The sequence below is a fragment of the Plectropomus leopardus genome, chromosome 20 (assembly GCF_008729295.1).
Source record: "Plectropomus leopardus isolate mb chromosome 20, YSFRI_Pleo_2.0, whole genome shotgun sequence".
Lineage (NCBI taxonomy): Eukaryota > Metazoa > Chordata > Actinopteri > Perciformes > Serranidae > Plectropomus > Plectropomus leopardus.
In genome coordinates, this window is record NC_056482.1 from 17,113,163 (window position 1) to 17,131,527 (window position 18,365).

General features: G+C 37.8%; 1 protein-coding gene across 2 annotated transcripts in view; it reads left to right on the top strand.

Annotated features, from left to right (window-relative positions):
- Positions 1–18,365, top strand: part of LOC121959423 (patatin-like phospholipase domain-containing protein 7) — a 37,963-nt gene that overhangs the window by 6,360 nt on the left and 13,238 nt on the right. For both annotated transcript variants that reach the window (XM_042508693.1, XM_042508694.1), the window contains exons 10-24: positions 990–1,118; positions 1,257–1,337; positions 3,619–3,748; positions 3,858–3,929; positions 4,057–4,133; positions 4,279–4,434; positions 6,345–6,422; positions 6,835–7,040; positions 9,861–9,992; positions 10,176–10,299; positions 12,363–12,476; positions 14,322–14,388; positions 14,484–14,633; positions 16,484–16,547; positions 16,784–16,952. In XM_042508693.1, the coding sequence (XP_042364627.1) occupies positions 990–1,118; positions 1,257–1,337; positions 3,619–3,748; positions 3,858–3,929; positions 4,057–4,133; positions 4,279–4,434; positions 6,345–6,422; positions 6,835–7,040; positions 9,861–9,992; positions 10,176–10,299; positions 12,363–12,476; positions 14,322–14,388; positions 14,484–14,633; positions 16,484–16,547; positions 16,784–16,952 (1,749 nt within the window). The remainder of the gene's footprint in view (positions 1–989; positions 1,119–1,256; positions 1,338–3,618; positions 3,749–3,857; positions 3,930–4,056; positions 4,134–4,278; positions 4,435–6,344; positions 6,423–6,834; positions 7,041–9,860; positions 9,993–10,175; positions 10,300–12,362; positions 12,477–14,321; positions 14,389–14,483; positions 14,634–16,483; positions 16,548–16,783; positions 16,953–18,365) is intronic.

Here is an 18,365-nt window from a genome sequence, read left to right on the forward strand (position 1 = left end):
AGCTTTATTCCAGTAACCAAACAAAATTCTTTTTAATTTGTGTTTTATCTGATACGTTACAGAATTTGAATATTAAGTGCAACTTAATTTGTTTTGCCATTGTCTCTGAAACAGATGCCTGTGCACATGCTAGTAAACACAAATGCATGGTCTGGTTTTGGTTCTGGCTGCAACAGCAATATTTGAATATCTCCAATGCAAGAAATATTAAAGAATGTATTTATTTTGAGGCACATGTTTTGCAGTGTGCACAACATGGCAACCACCCAGAGATTTAAAATGCTGCAAGCCAAAAGTGCAAGTAGATATAGTAGAATATAACTGAGATGTAAAAATGCTCTTAGTCCAATTCATTATTTTAGGGACAGATCTAATTTGTAGGCTGTTAACACAGAAGTCAGATATGTATATAAAGCTTCAGAGACTGCTCCCTCTGTCCTTACTTAATTATTTTATTATGCCTTAGCACAGGTGATAGCTGTGGCCCAAGGCATTATGTTTTCAGGTTGTCCGTCTGTCCGCCCAATTCTCATGAGCACTATATCTCAAGAACACCTTATGGGATTTTTTAAAAAGTTTGGCACAAATGTCCTCTTTGAGTCAAGGATGAGCTGATTAGATTTTGGTGGTCAAATGTCACAGTGACCTCATTAGACATGTTTTAGGCCAGCACTCAAGAATTCATTCACTAGTTCAGGCAAAGGTCAACTATGACATTGTAATGTTCTGCAGAAACACCTTTCAGGTTGCAACGTTACAACTCAGGAACACAAGAGAAGACATTTGGTCAGAGATTGAATTGGTGACACTAATCTTTTGTGTCCAGCTTGAATCTGTGCTGATTGTGTTACTCTTTGTTGCCGGGGGGAAGATGTGTGTGAAGCATCCTTGTTTTCACAGACTTTAATGACAACTTGACGTGTTCAAAGAGGCATACAACAGCGAGCCGTTAATGTTAGTTTTCTTACTGTTTGTCCTGCCTTCACCAGGGTTATCCAGCTCCATATAAGACTGTATGTGCACGGGCCGCAATGCGCTCCACCATCTTACGTTTGCCTGCATCAGCCTTTGAGTCTGTGTTTAAGAAATACCCAGAGACACTTGTTCGCGTCATTCAGGTAATGGACTGATTCACAATAAACACTTGAACACTTAATTACAAGATAAAATGCTATTTAATTTAGATGTGACTACAGTCTGATGTATAATATGTTCTGCTCTGTTCACCTTAGTGTTTGATTTTTTGTGTTTTGCAGATAATCATGGTGCGCCTCCAAAGAGTCACCTTCTTGGCATTACATAACTATCTGGGCCTAACAACTGAGCTCTTCAATCCGGTAGGAGGGAAATTAATTAGTGCACTCACATTTGTGTGTATCCACACACAGTCACACAGAGAGGCTCACATTGAATACCTAAGCACCAGTGGCTATGAATTTGGTTATAAACAAGCACAGAAAGGCACACACACACTGGAGTCACACACATGCAGGCTAATTTCACACAACATTAAGCACAGTATCATAACTGGGTCCTTCATAAAACTCCCTGAAAATGAGTAAAAATGATTACAACCCCTCCACAGGAAACGGGGAGGGCAGTAACCTTTAAACCTGGCTGCCTCAGACTTTATGATGTTCTGTGATGATGAAACCTCCTTAAAATCTTTTTGGGAGGCAGTAGGTCTTCACTTTCACAATTCCTGAAGGCTTTTAAAAAAATAAGATTTTTATTTGTTGTTGTTATAATAAAGATGGAGATATACTCACTTTTTACAAAGCGTTCACATGCACATGATGGTTGCCTTGCGTATTCTGTGTGTAGACCGTAAAAATAATGGACTTAGCCAACATGATATCACCCATGGGTTCAGGGTGTCTTGTTGTGAAGTCGAATTTGGCATTTTGGCCATCGCCATCTTGGTTTCTGGGTACCGGAAGTGACCATATATTGGTGAGGAGCTGTCGCTGTGGAGGAGCAAGGGTTGAATCTGACTGAGAAGCCGAGCACGCTATCTGCAGACAACCTGTCACTCAAAGCAACCCGGCCCCAATTAGGCGCAACTTTAAGCCATAATAAAATGTAAACGGGTGAGTTATATAAAAAACATCATCCCCCATACAGTTGTCATGAATGTTGAAATTAGTTTGAGAACCAAACCGTTTTAAATTTATTTAAATTTTTTAACATGGCTTTAAATGGGGACTGCCTCGCTTGTTGAGTGAGCCTAGGGCTGAGCAATACATTGATAGTATAGCGTTATCTTGATATGAGATACTGTCTCAGATTTTGAATATCCTAATATCGTAAATGTTGTGTTTTCTTGGTTTTGAAGGCTGCAATACAGTAAAGTGATTAAACGTTCTGAACTTATTAGACTTTTCTAGCTGCTCTTATTTGCTGTTGCAAAAGTTATCAAAACATTTCAAATTGTAAATTATCTGTGAAAGCACCAGTAATTAATCCTACAGTATGATTGTAATATTAAAGTATTTGGTCAAAAATATATTTGACAATTTTTTCACTAAGTGCAGGCAGCTGTTGAGGTTGCTGCTTGATCCTGTGTCTATTTAAGGTGTTTGTTTATAATGCGTTTGTAAGATGCAATATGCACAAGAAAGGCATTGTCTCGACATGCATGATATTTAATATCCACGAGGTCATGCTGCTGTCACTTTTTCTGATCTTAGAATTTACAATATAGTAACCTCTTAGAGCATGTTTATTGTCTACATCATGCTAATCTATAACTTCCATGTCATCTGAGTTTTCTGATGTGCGCTGTCGTGGAATCCCTCAGTAACACAATGCAGCCAGCTTTGTACACCAATGCGTGATTAAAAAGCAGGTATATCTCCAGCTGAGGTCTTCAGACATCTTTAAATCATATCTTTATTCCTTTATTCCTTCTACTATCAGGCTGCTAAATGTTGACTGTAGTCTTTTTTAATTACTTTTATTTCGCAGCCACATAGTTGGTTTATTATTGTGTCTGTTTTCTTCACATTGCTGGCAAGCCCATACATACATGAATGTATTTAAGTAATGTGCTATGAAATGTGTTAGAAAGTCTTATTTATGTTTGCTGACTTATGTATTGAAGCATTAACATTTTTTATTTCTTTGATTTATTCTGCCTGGTCCTCGTGTGAGTCAGTATGCACGGGACAGCACGAGGTGCCAGTGTGTATCTTTGCCCATGTATTGATGTCTCTGACGTACTGCTACTACTGCTGAGTGCTGCTTGCTCCTTGCTGTCAGTTTGTGTTTGGTTGGATAGATTGTAAAACTGGATTGCATTTCTGGGATAAATAAAGTTGTTTGAATCTGAATCTGAATTAAATACAACTGAAATATCAGTAAGAAAGTGATCCCCAATTAGAATGAATACTGTCAGTCTTTTTACTACTACTCACTGACTCATACTGGGATTTTTCTTTCTTGAAATTTGTAAATTTTCCCACAACCCAGTTATAATCTTAATGTGTTCATTTTCTTGTGCTTCAAATACTTTATGCATAAAAAATGTCCTGATAACTCAAAATGTAATGTAAATAGTAGTCCCGACTAACTGAAATGTGGAGTTTTAACTCATTTGTTTTGTCTGCTCATGGACAGGAGTGCCAGGCAGTGCCCTTGTCCAATATAAACAGTGTGATGGGAGATGTGACTTCTGGGAAGATGACTCGCCGTTTGCACTTCCAGGACGAGTTACCCACTGGGACAACGGAGAGCCAAACAGAGACGGGTCAAACAAACACACAAACATACACTGCACACACCTTTGAAATTGTGCTTTGTGTTGTGCTTTGTGTTGTGCTGAGACTGATCCATTGCTGGCACTCTGCAATAAACAGATGGTGTAAAGGACAGCCCTTCAAACAGCCACAGGAAGCTGCGATCCACCTCGATGCCCACCGACTGCGCAGGTGGGTCACTGACTTGGACATAAATGATCACCAAATGGCATATGTCTTCACTCATTTCCTGCAGTCACTGATCTGAAAGCAAGGACACCATCATACCTAAGACTAATAATCCTCCTTGTTTTTTAAGGTAACGACCTGAACATGGCTTGTGAACGAGCTCGAGTCACTATAGATGAAGCTCCATCCAGTCCTGTCATTCCCAAAGTAAGACTATCCTGCCACATCACCTCTGTATGTTGAATCAGAGGTTGGCAGTGTAGATGTGACACCATATCCCAGCATCCTCTGCACCTGCCCCCAGCTTGTCTTGTTCTTCCAATTAGTCACTCTCTTATGTCTGTCTTTGCAGTCCAGCCTGAAGAAGAGTGTGACAATGCAGCACACGCCCTCTGAAGTGTTTCACTACACAGACAGTGGGGGGCACTCTGATGCCATTTACCTCAGTAAGAGCTGCACAATCCTCCAGGCGGCGAAGAAGGACCTGCTGGGAATCATCCAGCTACAGGTAAAAGCTTCTGTTCTATTATAGACACAAACACTGTATCTCTGTTATTGCGAGGAAGAAACTGGTTCAAGCAAAGCTTTTTACTGCAATCGACTATGGAGACATTATTTATGCATACTAATACATCTTGCTTGAAAATCGTGGATTCAGCATAGATGCTGCACGATGATTTATTATGGACTCAGGTTTCCATTAGGGGTCGGCAAATATTGGTTTTTCAGGGCCAATACCGATACATTATTAGTATTTATTGAGATCGATAATTGATATTTGAAACCAATATGCATTAAAAATAAAAATGAAAATCTTTCTGTCAATATTTAGAATTTGCAATAGAACAAACTCCAGGACAAACCATTGTTTAAATGCCTTTAGCAGGTGGTAAGTCAAAACTGAAACTTTCAACATCAAATACAGAAAGTTCCCAGCAACTGTTTTTTTGTAAAACCAACCAAAAATTTAAATAGAAAATGAATTAATAAAAAAGCTCCCTTTACAGAGTAAAAATTCCTCCCATGCTGATACTTTCTTTGCACTTTTTAATTAATTAATTTTGTCAGTGATCATTAAAATAAAACGCTGATACAGACAATCATCAAAATGCCAACTCTCGGCCCCAATAACCAACCAGGCTGACAGTATGTTGACCCCTATATTTTCCGTACACACCACTGCAGTTTGTATGAAAAAGTGTGGCTTTGTCTTTTCTGTCCAACCATAAAATAGAATGCTGGTATATTTTTCTTTATAAGACCATTTTATATGAATTGCCGTCTTATTTGTGCTCTTTACCGACTCCTAAAACTGTCAGAAGTTGCAAACTTCGATTACATGAACAACTTTTGTATGTCATTTCTTGAGCCTGCACTGTCTTCAGTGAATGTGCTTTTAGAGTTTTTGCTCTGTCATTTTGGTGTCGGCTGCAGAGTCACTTTAAACTAGACTCTTTTATCAGCCTGTGAGATTTTAAAAACAGGATTGAGGACGTTTTGGAAACTGAATGCACGTTTGGTTTCTGAACGCTGCTAATTGGCTGTTTGTTGCCTGCTGCTTGTGTGTGAATATTTACGCTGTTTTAACTTTTGCTTTTATGTTTTTAGTCTACTTGTTCTTTTGTGTGAAATTCTTTGCACTGCTGTCTTGGCCAGGACTCCCTTAGAAAAGAGATTCTGAATCTCAGTGGGACTATTCCTGATTAAATAAAAAAATAAAAAATATAAGAGCTCAATCATCGAAAATGAACACCAACTGGCATAAATATTTTAGGGGTTACATAATTTTTCAATACATATTTTCCATATTTATAGTGCAATATGACACATTTTATAGGAAAATTATGATTGATGTAATGTGCCGGTCTGATACATTATAAGAGTTTTGTGTCTTCTGTGATGATGTCAATAAGCCTTCATTTCGACGACAGCCATAAGTTCTCAGGTTTCTCCATCCATCTCATTATCCTGAACCCAAAATCTCAAGAACGCCAAAGGGAATTTCTCCAAATTTGGCACAAACGTCCACTTGGACTCAATAATAAACTGATGAGGATTTGATGGTCAAATGTCAGTGGACATTTTCTGGACATTATTCATTGTCACAACTCAGAAACAGAAAGAGAGACATTTGGTCAGATACTGAATCAGTGACACTAATCTTGCCCACTGTGACACTGCGCTTGTTGTATCTTCTGTACTGCCGTTTGTGTGTGTGTGTGAGGCATCCATGTTTAAGAATTTGTAGCTTCATTACAGCAACATCCATATTTTAAGGACTGTCAACTGTCATAGCTTCATATTAGCCTGGACAGACATGGAAGTAAACTGTACCTGCAACTTGACTGGGTCACGGAGGCATACAACCATGAGGTGGTTATTATAGTTTGGTCAAACATTGTTTTTCTTCTGTTCCAGGACCCCAGCCTGCTTGAAGGCAGAGTGACACTCCATCAAGTCAAAGCTGGCTCTGTAGTGGCTCGTCAGGGAGACCAGGTTAGATCAGCAACTCACAAAGCAATTACAACATCCTTTGTTTAATGAAACTGAAGATGTAATGTAAGGCTTTTTACATTCTTACACTTGTCTGTTTTTCGCCCCTGGAGGATGTAGAGGCATTGCAGGAGCAGTTTCTCTTCTTGTGTCTTTTAATGAGTCATGTCTGTGGTCCCATCAACAAGAAAACTTTAGTTGCATTTATTTACTATATTCTAAACTTACCATTTTGCTTTAATACAGAAGTAAAATTCATAATATATCAATAATGAACTAATGCTGTACTGTAATTATTATTGGAGAATTCATGTTTGACACAAATCACTGTGTCCCGTTAGCACACCTGAATTTTGCCATTCACCTGCATTCACACTGTTAAAATCTGTGCTCTTCTCTCCTCTTGCTGCTTTAGGAGGTGAGCATCCAGTTTGTGATTTCTGGCCTCCTGCATGTTTACCAGCGGATGATTGACCGTGAAGAAGACACACGTCTGTTTGTGACACACCCTGGAGAGCTTGTCGGTCAACTTGCCGTCCTGACCGGAGAGCCCCTCATATTCACTGTTCGAGCCCAGCGAGACTGCAGCTTCCTCTCCATATCCAAAACCCACTTCTATGAGTGAGTCTCAAGAGCAGATATACACACACCCATCCATGTACAGATATGTACCACAGTATGTAGTCATCTGCACTGCCAAGGGCTAGGACACATGCTGTGTCTTTTATCGCCTGGAAAATCTGGGTGCTAGGTGCTACTCCTGTGCCTACTCTGTGCCAGCTTTCAAGGGCGCAGAGGCAGGTTCACCTGACGTTGCTAAGGACCATAACCAGCATGGTATCGTAGCAAACTCACCAGAAATGCCAAGTTTGGAGCTGATCTTCTTTCAGGCGTTGATTTAAAGTTTATTTAACATTATCCAGATTCAGCTCTCACAACTAAAGCTGGTTTTAAATGCTTAAAAAATAAGATAATATATTTCTCAAAAGATAAGAAAAAGCTCTTAAACACTTGTGATATCATTACTGCTTAGGGAAAGAAGTTAGAAGTTTTCTCTTGTTACACATATCTCTATATTTGGCTTGATGACTCCCTCTCTTTTTAACCTCAGGTTGATAATCTTCTTAAAAAGCCGAGGCTGAAGTTAGGGTTTTATTACAGAAACCAGTCCTGTTTCTCCTTTGAGGCCAGAAAAAGCCTGGTCGCTGCTATGTTTTTACCTGTTCTGGATAACGGTGATCTGTTGTACATGAATGCACCTGCACATTGCTTGCACATGTTAGATACTGTGTATCATAGTGCACTGACATTTGTTACATATTGTAAAGCTCACTCACTAAATATCACTGTATGCTTTATTTTGGGGGCTGGTAGGCCATCTCTGACCTCTCATAGGCTCAGTTATTGGTATTTGTTCATTTATAAAGCCTTGCTGGGTTAACTCAATCTCAAGATTTAGTTTTGTGGTGTGTTCCTCGTGCATTGACTGAGCTGGAAAAGAAAGCTTTTATGTGCTCTGTTCCCCTCACTGGGAATAGCCTCCAAGAGGATTTGAAACTAAGAGAACTGGTCTCTCTGTCTGATTTTAAAGCTCTTTAAGTACAAGGATGAATGAATCAGTTATTTGTCATTGTGCGTAGGTGTCTTCATATTTCTACATGTTACTGTATATCTTTTATGTTTTTTATCGTAGTTATTGTTATTTGTAACTCTTGTTATGCTGCTGTCTTGGCCAGGTCTCCTTTTTCTTTTTAAAGATTTTTTTTAGGGGCATTTCGCCTTTATTAGATAGGAGAGAAGATTGATAGCGTGAAAGGGGGAGAGAGAGGGGATGACATGCAGCAGAGGGCCGTGAGCTGGAGTCAAACCTGCAGCCACAGCGGCAAGGACACTGCTTTCATTTATATGGGGCGCCTGCTCTATCCACTGAGCCACCGGACACCCCGAGATTGTTGATCTCAGTGGCACTTACCTTGTTAAACATGGGTTAAATTAAAAAAAAAAAAGATCAGTGTGTATGAAGCCTAAACGGTTATCTGTGGACAGACCGTAACGCCCTGCACTAAAGGGATCTAAAACTTCCCCTCCGTTTTTGCCATTGACTGATATCAAAAACAATGAATATGAGGGTGCAAAAAGCACAACATGTGTACTGGCTCTCACAAAGGCTGAGAGCAGTAACTTCAGATACAGTGAGTTTTGAGGACATTTAGCAAAATTTAGAACACATAAATTGTTAAAATGTAATTTTATGCCTTTTTATTCTGATAATAATAGTCACAAACCTTAACTGAAATGGAAACATTTAGACAAACTATAGTCTGTTTTGGCCATCTAAAGGGTACATGGAAAAAACAGTATCTACAAACAAAATGTGCTTTTTTGTCTTCCTTAGCTCTGTGGTTCATTGTGATAAGGAGGAATTAAATAAATTATGTTATTTTAAAGGGAACTACGCCCATTGTCAAAATCCACTCATGTTATTGCTGTGGCAAAAGACAGTCCAAAAATATTTGTCAACATGAAGAACTCTCTCCCAAATCCAAAAACTCGAGGCTGCTCCATAGATAATAAATGGGGAAAGCTGTTTTGGATGACACTGAGAGCAGCCAGGGGAATGTTTGGAGGATATGGCTACATTTACTGAACTGAAAACACTACAATAGAATAAAACTCATTGCTTTTCTTTATGCTGACTTATGCTTTCTCCAAATCCCTTAAACACACCTCAAGGAGCGAGGAAAACGCAGGCCTCTTGAGGAGCTTAGAGAGCAAACACGGGGGGGGGGGGGTGAAAAAACATGTTAGCATAATGACAAGCGTCTATTGTCTATGGAACAGCTCCAGACTATGTACTTGATGACATCTCATGTTTAAGACGTACTTCTCTGGTTTCTAGCTTTGGGAGGGAGTTGCTCATTTTCAGAAATATTGATTAAACTTTTCTGGGAATACTAAAGTACTTAATTTAAGTGGTGTTCCCTTTTAAAGGTAGTTTACCACATGGCATCATGTATATTGTATTAGAGTCTGCTAAGCTAGGCTAGTTAGATAGATATTTTTAAGCAAGACTAGTTACTTTTCCCTCTGTTATTATTAAGATTTAGCTACAGTTTTATTCATGTGGATAAATTGGGTCTATGTCGACAGTCACTACTGTTTGATTTTTTTTACCCATTTTCTAGTCCTTTTAACTTTTAATGCTGTTTTTCCCACACAATAATTACACATTTCTACTTTAATTTATTTATTTTTTGAAAAGATGAGAATCTGACTTTTTGACTCGATTTTGACAAAAAATGTGGTTACTGTGTTTCGACTTTGTCGGGAAGTGTGATTTGTAGACTTCAAAAAACATACTTATACTCAACACTTTAAGAGACATTAGAATGATCTGTTAGCTTTTACCTCTGTTTTCTGTGATTTTTGCCTGTTCCTCAGGATAATGCGCGTGGAGCCAAAGGTAGTGCTGAACGTTGCTCACACGGTGGTGAAGAGGATGTCATCTTTTGTCAGACAGATAGACTTTGCTCTTGACTGGATGGCTGTGGAAGCTGGCAGGGCAGTCTACAGGTATTCTTCTGATAACTTGTACATCGTACAAAAATAGTCCTCAGAAAACAGTTTTGTTGACATTAATACATTCATGTGAGAGCAGTCAATACATTTTAGATCAATTCCAAACAAGTCAGCAATGGAGGTTCACGGGCTTATTTGCATATCTGTGGGGACTGAAGTTATCTGTATATTTTTCAGGCAGGGAGAAAAATCGGACAGTACTTTCATAGTGCTGAGCGGTCGACTGCGCTCTGTAATCATGAAGGAAGATGGCAAGAAGGAACTGATAGGAGAGTATGGACGCGGCGACCTAATTGGAGTGGTAAGGACCATGATGGCGAGGGGGAAGACAGATGGCTAATAGTAGTTGGAAGACTATGAATATCTGCTATGTTTTTCACCGCTAGTATCTTCATAAATATTAATGACTTTATATTTGGATGAAGAGTTATGAGTTTTTCTTTTAAGTATGTCAAAGTTAAGGCAGCCAATTTCTACCAGTGTGATGGAAAAAAAGGTCCTTCAAGTTGCTCTAATGAGAAAGCTTGTCATTGTAGTCATATCATGTCAAAAGTAATGAAAACATCTCAATAAGAAGCTTTCTTTAAATAGTGAGTTGGTGATTTCAAGAAGAGTATTTAAGATAAATGAAAAATTACCTCAAAATAACGAGTCAGTATCTCAAAATAAAATACAGTCTTTTAAAGTATCTCAAAATAATGATACATTTTCTCAAAATGATGAGAAACTTTCTCATTATGAATTATCTCATAATAATGAGAAGCTTTCCAAAAATAATGAGAAACTCTCTGAAAAGAATGACTTAATGACTAAAATGATGAGAAACTTTCTCAAGTAATGACGTCATATCTCAGAATGTTAAAAAACCTTCTATAATAATGACTTAGAATCTCAGAATAATTAATAACTTTCTCAAAATAATGACTTAATGACTTTATTTCTCATTGCTTTGAGACATATTTGAGATAATATTTTAGAAAATTTGTTATTTAGAGATACTAAGGCCTGATGCCAATGCACCCCTTGCGCTTACCACTTTGCCCTTTCTATTTTGTTTTGCATGTTCATATTTAGGGTTTTAGGGTTAAGGTGATTTTTGAGGGGTAGGTTACACTATGAAACTATCAAATTTTATAGGAGTTGTTTTCAGCCACTACCCCTTGTAACTGTTTTGAGAGGCAAGGTTAGAAAGTTTCTCATTATCTGAAGATACTAACTTATGATTTTGAGAAAGTTTCTCATTATGACTTTCAGGATATTTTCCCATCACTGGGCTTCCATACAAAATCATGCAGATTTAAATATGCATGAGAAAAATATTAACACTTGTTAATCATCACATAACATATTCACTGTCAGTATGTACAGCTGGAAAAACAGGGGCTGCCAGTATGCTTTTCAAAAACACGACCATAACTGCTCCCACTGCCAGTAAATAAAAATTCAACCAAGTACATCTTATGAATATTGAGAGTGAAGTGACTAAACACTATGTGCAGAGCAGCTGAAATTGAATTTAACCAAACATCAAGATAAATCTTTTTATGCTATAGTGTACGTTATAGCTTTAATTTACTTACTCATTTATTTAGCATGCATCATGAAATAAACACTTTGTCTCAGGCTCTTTTTGGGACACTAAACACATTTAGACTAGAGTTTGTACCATTGTAACATGCAGTCTGCTGATTATGTGGGTGTGCACACTTCAGTCTGTTAGTAATTTCTCACCTTTGGTTTAGATTTAATCTGAGTAAGAATGCATTTTTCTTCAGTACCCGTTCAACTATCCAGTATATTGATGAATTCACCATGAATATTGTCCTTCATGGGTTAGTGGCTAAATGTAGACACTAGTGCTGAGACTGTTTGTGTTTTCGTTCAGATATACTGTGTAAAGTCACTTTGCTAGACTTCACCCAATTTTTCCACTGGCTGATGTGGCTCATCTCTGCCATGATGCTTCTAATAATACCTGGATTGATGGATGCTATGGTTACTGTTACCTTGGGGAGGGAAGCTGCTGTTATAGCTCCTGAAATGGTGGTAATGGGATTGTAATAAAGGTGGCCAACATTCAGAGACATATTTAGCACGACTGTATTGACGTCAACTCTGGATGATGAGATGGAGAGATGTTATTTATAGTTCTTTTTTTTTAACCTGAAGATAACTCTGTTTGATTGATACAAGACTCAGAATCAGTCATACAGTAATGTTCAAACTTAAAACTGAAATTACGTTAATAAATTCTCCAAAGTATCTTTGAATGAAAAATTATTTTGCAGTAGATTATGTATTGCTTTGTCATGTGTTACCTTATTGTTTTTTAAACGATGTGACACATCCTGTGTTTCTCTGCAGGTGGAGGCCCTGACCCATCAGAACAGAGCCACCACAGTGCATGCTGTCCGTGACTCCGAGCTGGCCAAGTTACCAGAAGGAGCTCTAAGCTCCATCAAGAGGAAGTTCCCACAGGTAGGTTAAACCTCGACTGTTAAAATAAATTTTAGCTGACATGAAAACGTGACTAAGTTTTTGTGTTTAGAGTTTATAGTGATTTGATTTTAGTGATTTCCAAAATATCAGCTTCAAAAGTGAATGAAGTTGATAAAATCTAACCCCTGACAATTAACATTTGAATAATTAAACATCTGCTGAACAATAATGTGAGTAAAGGGTTTCCAGAACTCTTTTTTTGTACATGATGACGAGGAAACTGCAGCTGTCTGCAAAGTTAGGGAACTCGTGTCACATGACTTGACTCGTGAAAGAGTAGGGTTTTAAATTTGTGGACTTGACACTTTCCTGACCAGCACTGACTTGACTTGACTTGGTATTTTTTACTTGAGACTTGACTTAGACTTAAAACAGATGACTCAAAAGAACAACTATTGTTTTGCAAATATTTTTAATTTAAGCAGGGTGTTCCCCAAAGTATCAGTTTCTTGGAGTATTGATGTAATTGGTACTTAATTATTTTATGTGTTGCAGTGTTTAGGAACAATTATGTTTTTTTTACTTGATTGACCTTTTTATTTTCTTTGACCAATTAAACAAAAAAGACTGAAACTGCAAATTTGAAGACTTGAGACTTGCTTGATGAACATTTATCAAAGACTGGACTTGACTTTGACTTGGTATTCATGACTTGAGACTTGTCTTAGCTTTTGACAGATGACTCGAAAGAACTTGACTTTTTTAGTAAATATTTTCATTTTTTGGGATACAGAGAAGTTTTCTTTTTGAAACATGACTGGATGATTTCTAGAGCAATGCCCACAAAACTGGGAAACTCCAAGGGCGCAGCAGACCAACAGAGGCCAATGCAAGAGGCAGCTATTATGGAGGGAGCTAGTTAAAAATATTAAAACTGGGATTTAAGGATTGTGTTGTCATCACAGCATCCAGTTTTTATGTTATTTGTGTTTTAACTTCAAAGCCCTTTGTTTCTATAGTGCCATAATATGATTTCAGATCCACACTCCATTGTTGTTATTTAGGAGACTTGTTATTGATCATCACAATATGCCAAATATCAGTAAAATTTATAAGATGTAAGCAGGCTGAACCAATAGTGTTGAAAAAAAAACTGTAGAAATAAAAACCCTCCAGGGTAGATCATCAGAATTTCATATGACTTGACTTGTGACCTGCTTGACTTGTAGCAGGGACATGACTTGCTTAATTCTCACCACAGGGACTTGGGACTTGCTTGATAGTTGAAGGTTAAGACTTAAGACTTCCTTGTGACTTGCACATGTTTAACTCACTCCCACCTCTGTCTGTCTATTGGGTCAAGTCAATCAGTTTTGTTTATGAGGCCCATTATCACAAATCACAATTGCCTCAGAGTGTTTTAGATCATAGAGCATCCCTCTGTACTTAGACCTCATACTGACTAAGGAAAAACTCCACCAAAAAAACGCTACAGTGGGGGAAAAAATGGTAGAAACTTCAAGAGCGACTGAGGAGGGATCCCTCTTCCAGGACAGACAGAAAAATTTAATTATAATTAAATGACAATAATGGTAATATTGTATAACATATAACAATAGTAATAGACATACAAATTAATAAATGTAATTTATGATAGCATGTAATATTACATACATATATTGTTGTTAATGTTTGTGGCGATAACAGTCATAAGTGTATATTAATAGTGGAATCATGACTAATAATATTGGCTGTAGAAGTAGTAGGATCACAGCATCAGTGCAACCAAGACCCACGATCCAGGCACAGCCCCAGCCCCAGGTAGGAACACAGCATCAGTGCAACCACGACACAGGTGTCTTATGAAATGTTTGTGTCACACAGGTTGTCACCAGGTTGATCCACTTACTGGGACAGAAGATCCTCCAGCAGGTCAATGGTCCTCTGACAGGTGTGTGCATCTACATGTGTGCTGAGTGTTCACTGGTGTTTGCGTCTATATCAACTCATTGTTGGAGGGAGGTTAACTAATATGTTTGTCCCCAGCTCGTAGTTTGGCCCTCCACACTCCGGGTAGTAAGTGGGATGCAGGGAACCAGGCCTCCAACCTCTCCACTGTGACAGTCCTGCCTGTGTCAGAAGAAGTACCTCTCACTGCCTTCACCCTGGAGCTGCAGCATGCACTCATGGCAATAGGTAAGAAAAAAAACCAGGAGCTCAAAATTTTCCTACTCTGTTTAATATTTCACTACGTCCTCCACAGGGAGGTCAGAGCTCAGGTGTGAGAACACTTAGATCCTGAGGGGGCTTTGTAAACATCTTGTGATGCTGCTAGAGTCTATGAAACAACTTAGGTGTGATGTGTTGGTCTTGTATCAGAGGGACTTCCTGCTATGATGTAACTGCTCTGGCTCTTCCGCTGTGGATTAGTTTCAGAGGTTCTGTTTACTCCAGTCCCTAATCCGAAATGGGAAGGTGCCTGCTGTGTGTGTGTGCTTTGTGTCAAATATGATAACCAGGGTCAGTTCATGTCAAAATAAGAGATTAGGTTGTTATTATAATAGGAGTATTTATTATAAGACTTTACGAAGTGACTGTAAGAGGGGTGATGGACCGGATGTGTGTGTGTGTGTCTGTGGTTTTTTTTTTAGGGTTTTGAATATATATTTAACAGCCAACAAAGTATATAAACTGTACTCTAAGGGCAGCTCCATTTTTTGGTTTATTGTCGGGATGCACAATATTGGATTTTTTGCAGATATCCGATATGCTGATCTAAAACAGCTTAATTGGTAAATGACCAAATACTGATATCAAAATATATATACATTTTTTTTCTTTTTCGTTTACACCAAATTTTAGTGATCATCATGTCTCTTCTGTAGTGGCATTAACATCATATTATGCATACTCTTATCATGATGGACCACCAGCAGATGGACACTTGAAATACAATGCTTTTCAATGTATGTAATATTTTAGTGATTGTGCAAAATAATAGAAATACTTTGGGTTGATATTTTGTACCTGTTCACTTTGTCAGTGAAAATTGACAAAATTGCATTTATTAAACAGAAAAAATACTTCTATCATCAGTTGAACTTAATACTTTTCCCATTGAGCTTCTTTTAATTCCATAATTTAATTACTATTGAGTTGCTTTTTGTAATTGCGGTGGATGTCGATGGGGTTGTCCTTTTCTCCTTTTGTTTTTTTATTATTTGAGGGGTGAAAATGCGCATGCATGTGTCATTCAGGGCACAAGACAAAATAAGTGTACACTTGCAGAATGGAATGTGGAAAAGTAATTGCTTTTTCTTGATTACATTGTTTTGAGCTGAAATTAAAATTGAAATTTGATCAATTGCACAGCCCTACCGATGATGTGCCGATATCATGCATGTGCATGTGCATTCTTAGTTTATTGTGATTAAAAGCTCTTTACCAACACACGTTACCTGTTAAAAGCCATTTTTTCAGATGAACTCTAGACAATATCCAAAGTTTTTTTTTCACAGATGTAGCACACAACAGGAGATTTCTGTGTCAGAAATGTTTTCACCCACTGGAAACACTGTGTTTGGTTTAAGTGAGGGTGACACCTGGATAGAGCATGCAGGAGGCAAGTCATGACCGGTTTTATGCTATGGTCACAAAGCCGGTTCATAATTTGGTCATAAACCTCCAAGTCTCCATTAGACATTTTCATTTCCATCTTTGTGTGTTTGTTTTCCTCTGATTTTGCACAAGCCACATGATAGAAACATCATCACTTGCTTGCTGCAAACTCTTAAGTCATTTACTTGCGTTGTTCACACATGGGCACAATCGGACATTATACAGACTTTGCACTAGGGAAATGGCAAGATAAAGTCCATTTCATGTCCGGTCCAACTGATTTGGACATTTGTTCTGACATACAGCTCGCAGTTATCTAGATAATTTCAGCTGTGCAGTGCATTTGTGAAAGGGGCTTAAGTCAAGTGGATTTAGTCAAGTGCTTCGACCAGACATATTGACTAACTGCTGTGATCTCTCACACACAGGTCCCACTCTTCTGCTGACTAGTGATATTATCAAACAGCGACTTGGAGTTGCAGCATTAGACAGGTATGGTTTGTGGATGTCTGAAAAGTTGCGTGCTTTTCAGCAACCCCCAGATATGCCTACTACTACGCATACTACTTGTTGGCATATTTATTCTTTTCCTTGGGCTCACCGTCTTTCCAACTCACTCATTAAATTCAGTTTAAGTATGCTTTATTGGCGCAGAGGAAAAATGGATCTACTGTGTGCTGCCAGCTAGACAGTGCTGCCTGTCATTAATGGACTTCTTTCCTCTCCAGTGTCCATGAGTACCGTCTGTCCAGCTGGCTGGGCCAACAAGAAGACATCCATCGCATAGTTCTTTACCAGACGGACTACACACTGACCCCATGGACACAGCGGTGCATCCGTCAGGCTGACTGCATCATTATTGTGGGACTAGGAGAGCAGGACCCCGCCGTTGGGGAGGTGAGGTGTTTAGGGGTGGGTTACAGGTGGAGAAAAGTGAGGTGAGAATCAGTGGTGACGGTAACTGTGAGTTTAGGAATGTTTTGGTTTGCTGGGCTTGCACAGTTTGTTTGTTCTATAAACGGGGTTCCTGCAGATCCTTAAAAAGTCTTATAATGCATTGAATTTATGAATCTAAAATTAGGCGTTAATTATTTAAAAAAAAAATTCTTAAATCAGTCTTTCAAAAGTATTAAAAACCCTGAGACATAGTTGGTAGAATTTTATGAATCATTTATTTCTGACATTTTCTTAAATCATTTACAGAATGCCTCTGACATCAAGGTCACGCAGCTCAGAATAGTGGAACCAAGAACACTAACATTTTGTTTCCAGCCAAAGCAGAGGATCCTTTCTCTGCTAGCTAGATGTTACTGTACCCTGGATGACAAAATCTAAAATAGAAATACAGTAATTATAAAACCAATTAGCATTCATATGTGAATATTTAAGAATAATAAATTTGCAAAATATGTGTAAAGTGTGTAAAAATATAAAAGAAAAACACTGTAAAAATAAGAAATAATTTGCACTTGAATGTGAATAAATAAAACAAAATAAATAATGTGTTGAGGGTATAAAGTGTGTAAAAATATAAAAATATAATAATCAGTCGGTGAGATTATATACACCGATGTGGGTTTGCAGGGCCTTTCATTTTATTTCCCACAACAGCTGAGAACTGTAGTTTTTAGTCAACATTACTCAAACAGAAGTAATGGTTAAGACTAATTTAGATAATCCAACAACAGATGGTTTTTATGGTATTCATAACATTTCATCAGCTCATTGGTCTGGATTCAGCAACAATTCAACTGTTTCACTTTGTCTGTAGATGTTCATCTATAGCAGGAATCAAATCCTTAAAGTCTTAAAAGGCATTGATTCAATAATTTAAAATGAAGGCCTTAATTTGTATTAAATGACTTAAATTTATATTTCAAAAGTCTTAAAATGACATGGGAAGAAGGATTATAATAGGGGTTAATCATTTTTTTCTGACGTAGCATAAAATCTCTAAATATATATATTGTAAAATAATTTAATAAATTCTTCCTCTTAAAATCATGATGGGAATCCAAGCAGTCGAATCTCACATTCAGAGTAAGAAACTCAAAATTGCCAAAAAAAAAAAAGTCCAAAGGAGCCAGATGTTTCCCCCTTCTGTTGGTAAACCCAATAGAAACTTTATTGACAATATAATGTATTCGTTGTTTTCAGTGTGTTCCACTCTAAAAAGGGTTGATTTTTTTCAACATTTGACAAAGATAATCTAACTTTTTCATTGGACAAAAAACATCATGTTTTATGTTACAATCAACATTTGGGCAAAAAAATGAAAATTGTACTTCTTCCGTTACGATTATTAGAAAA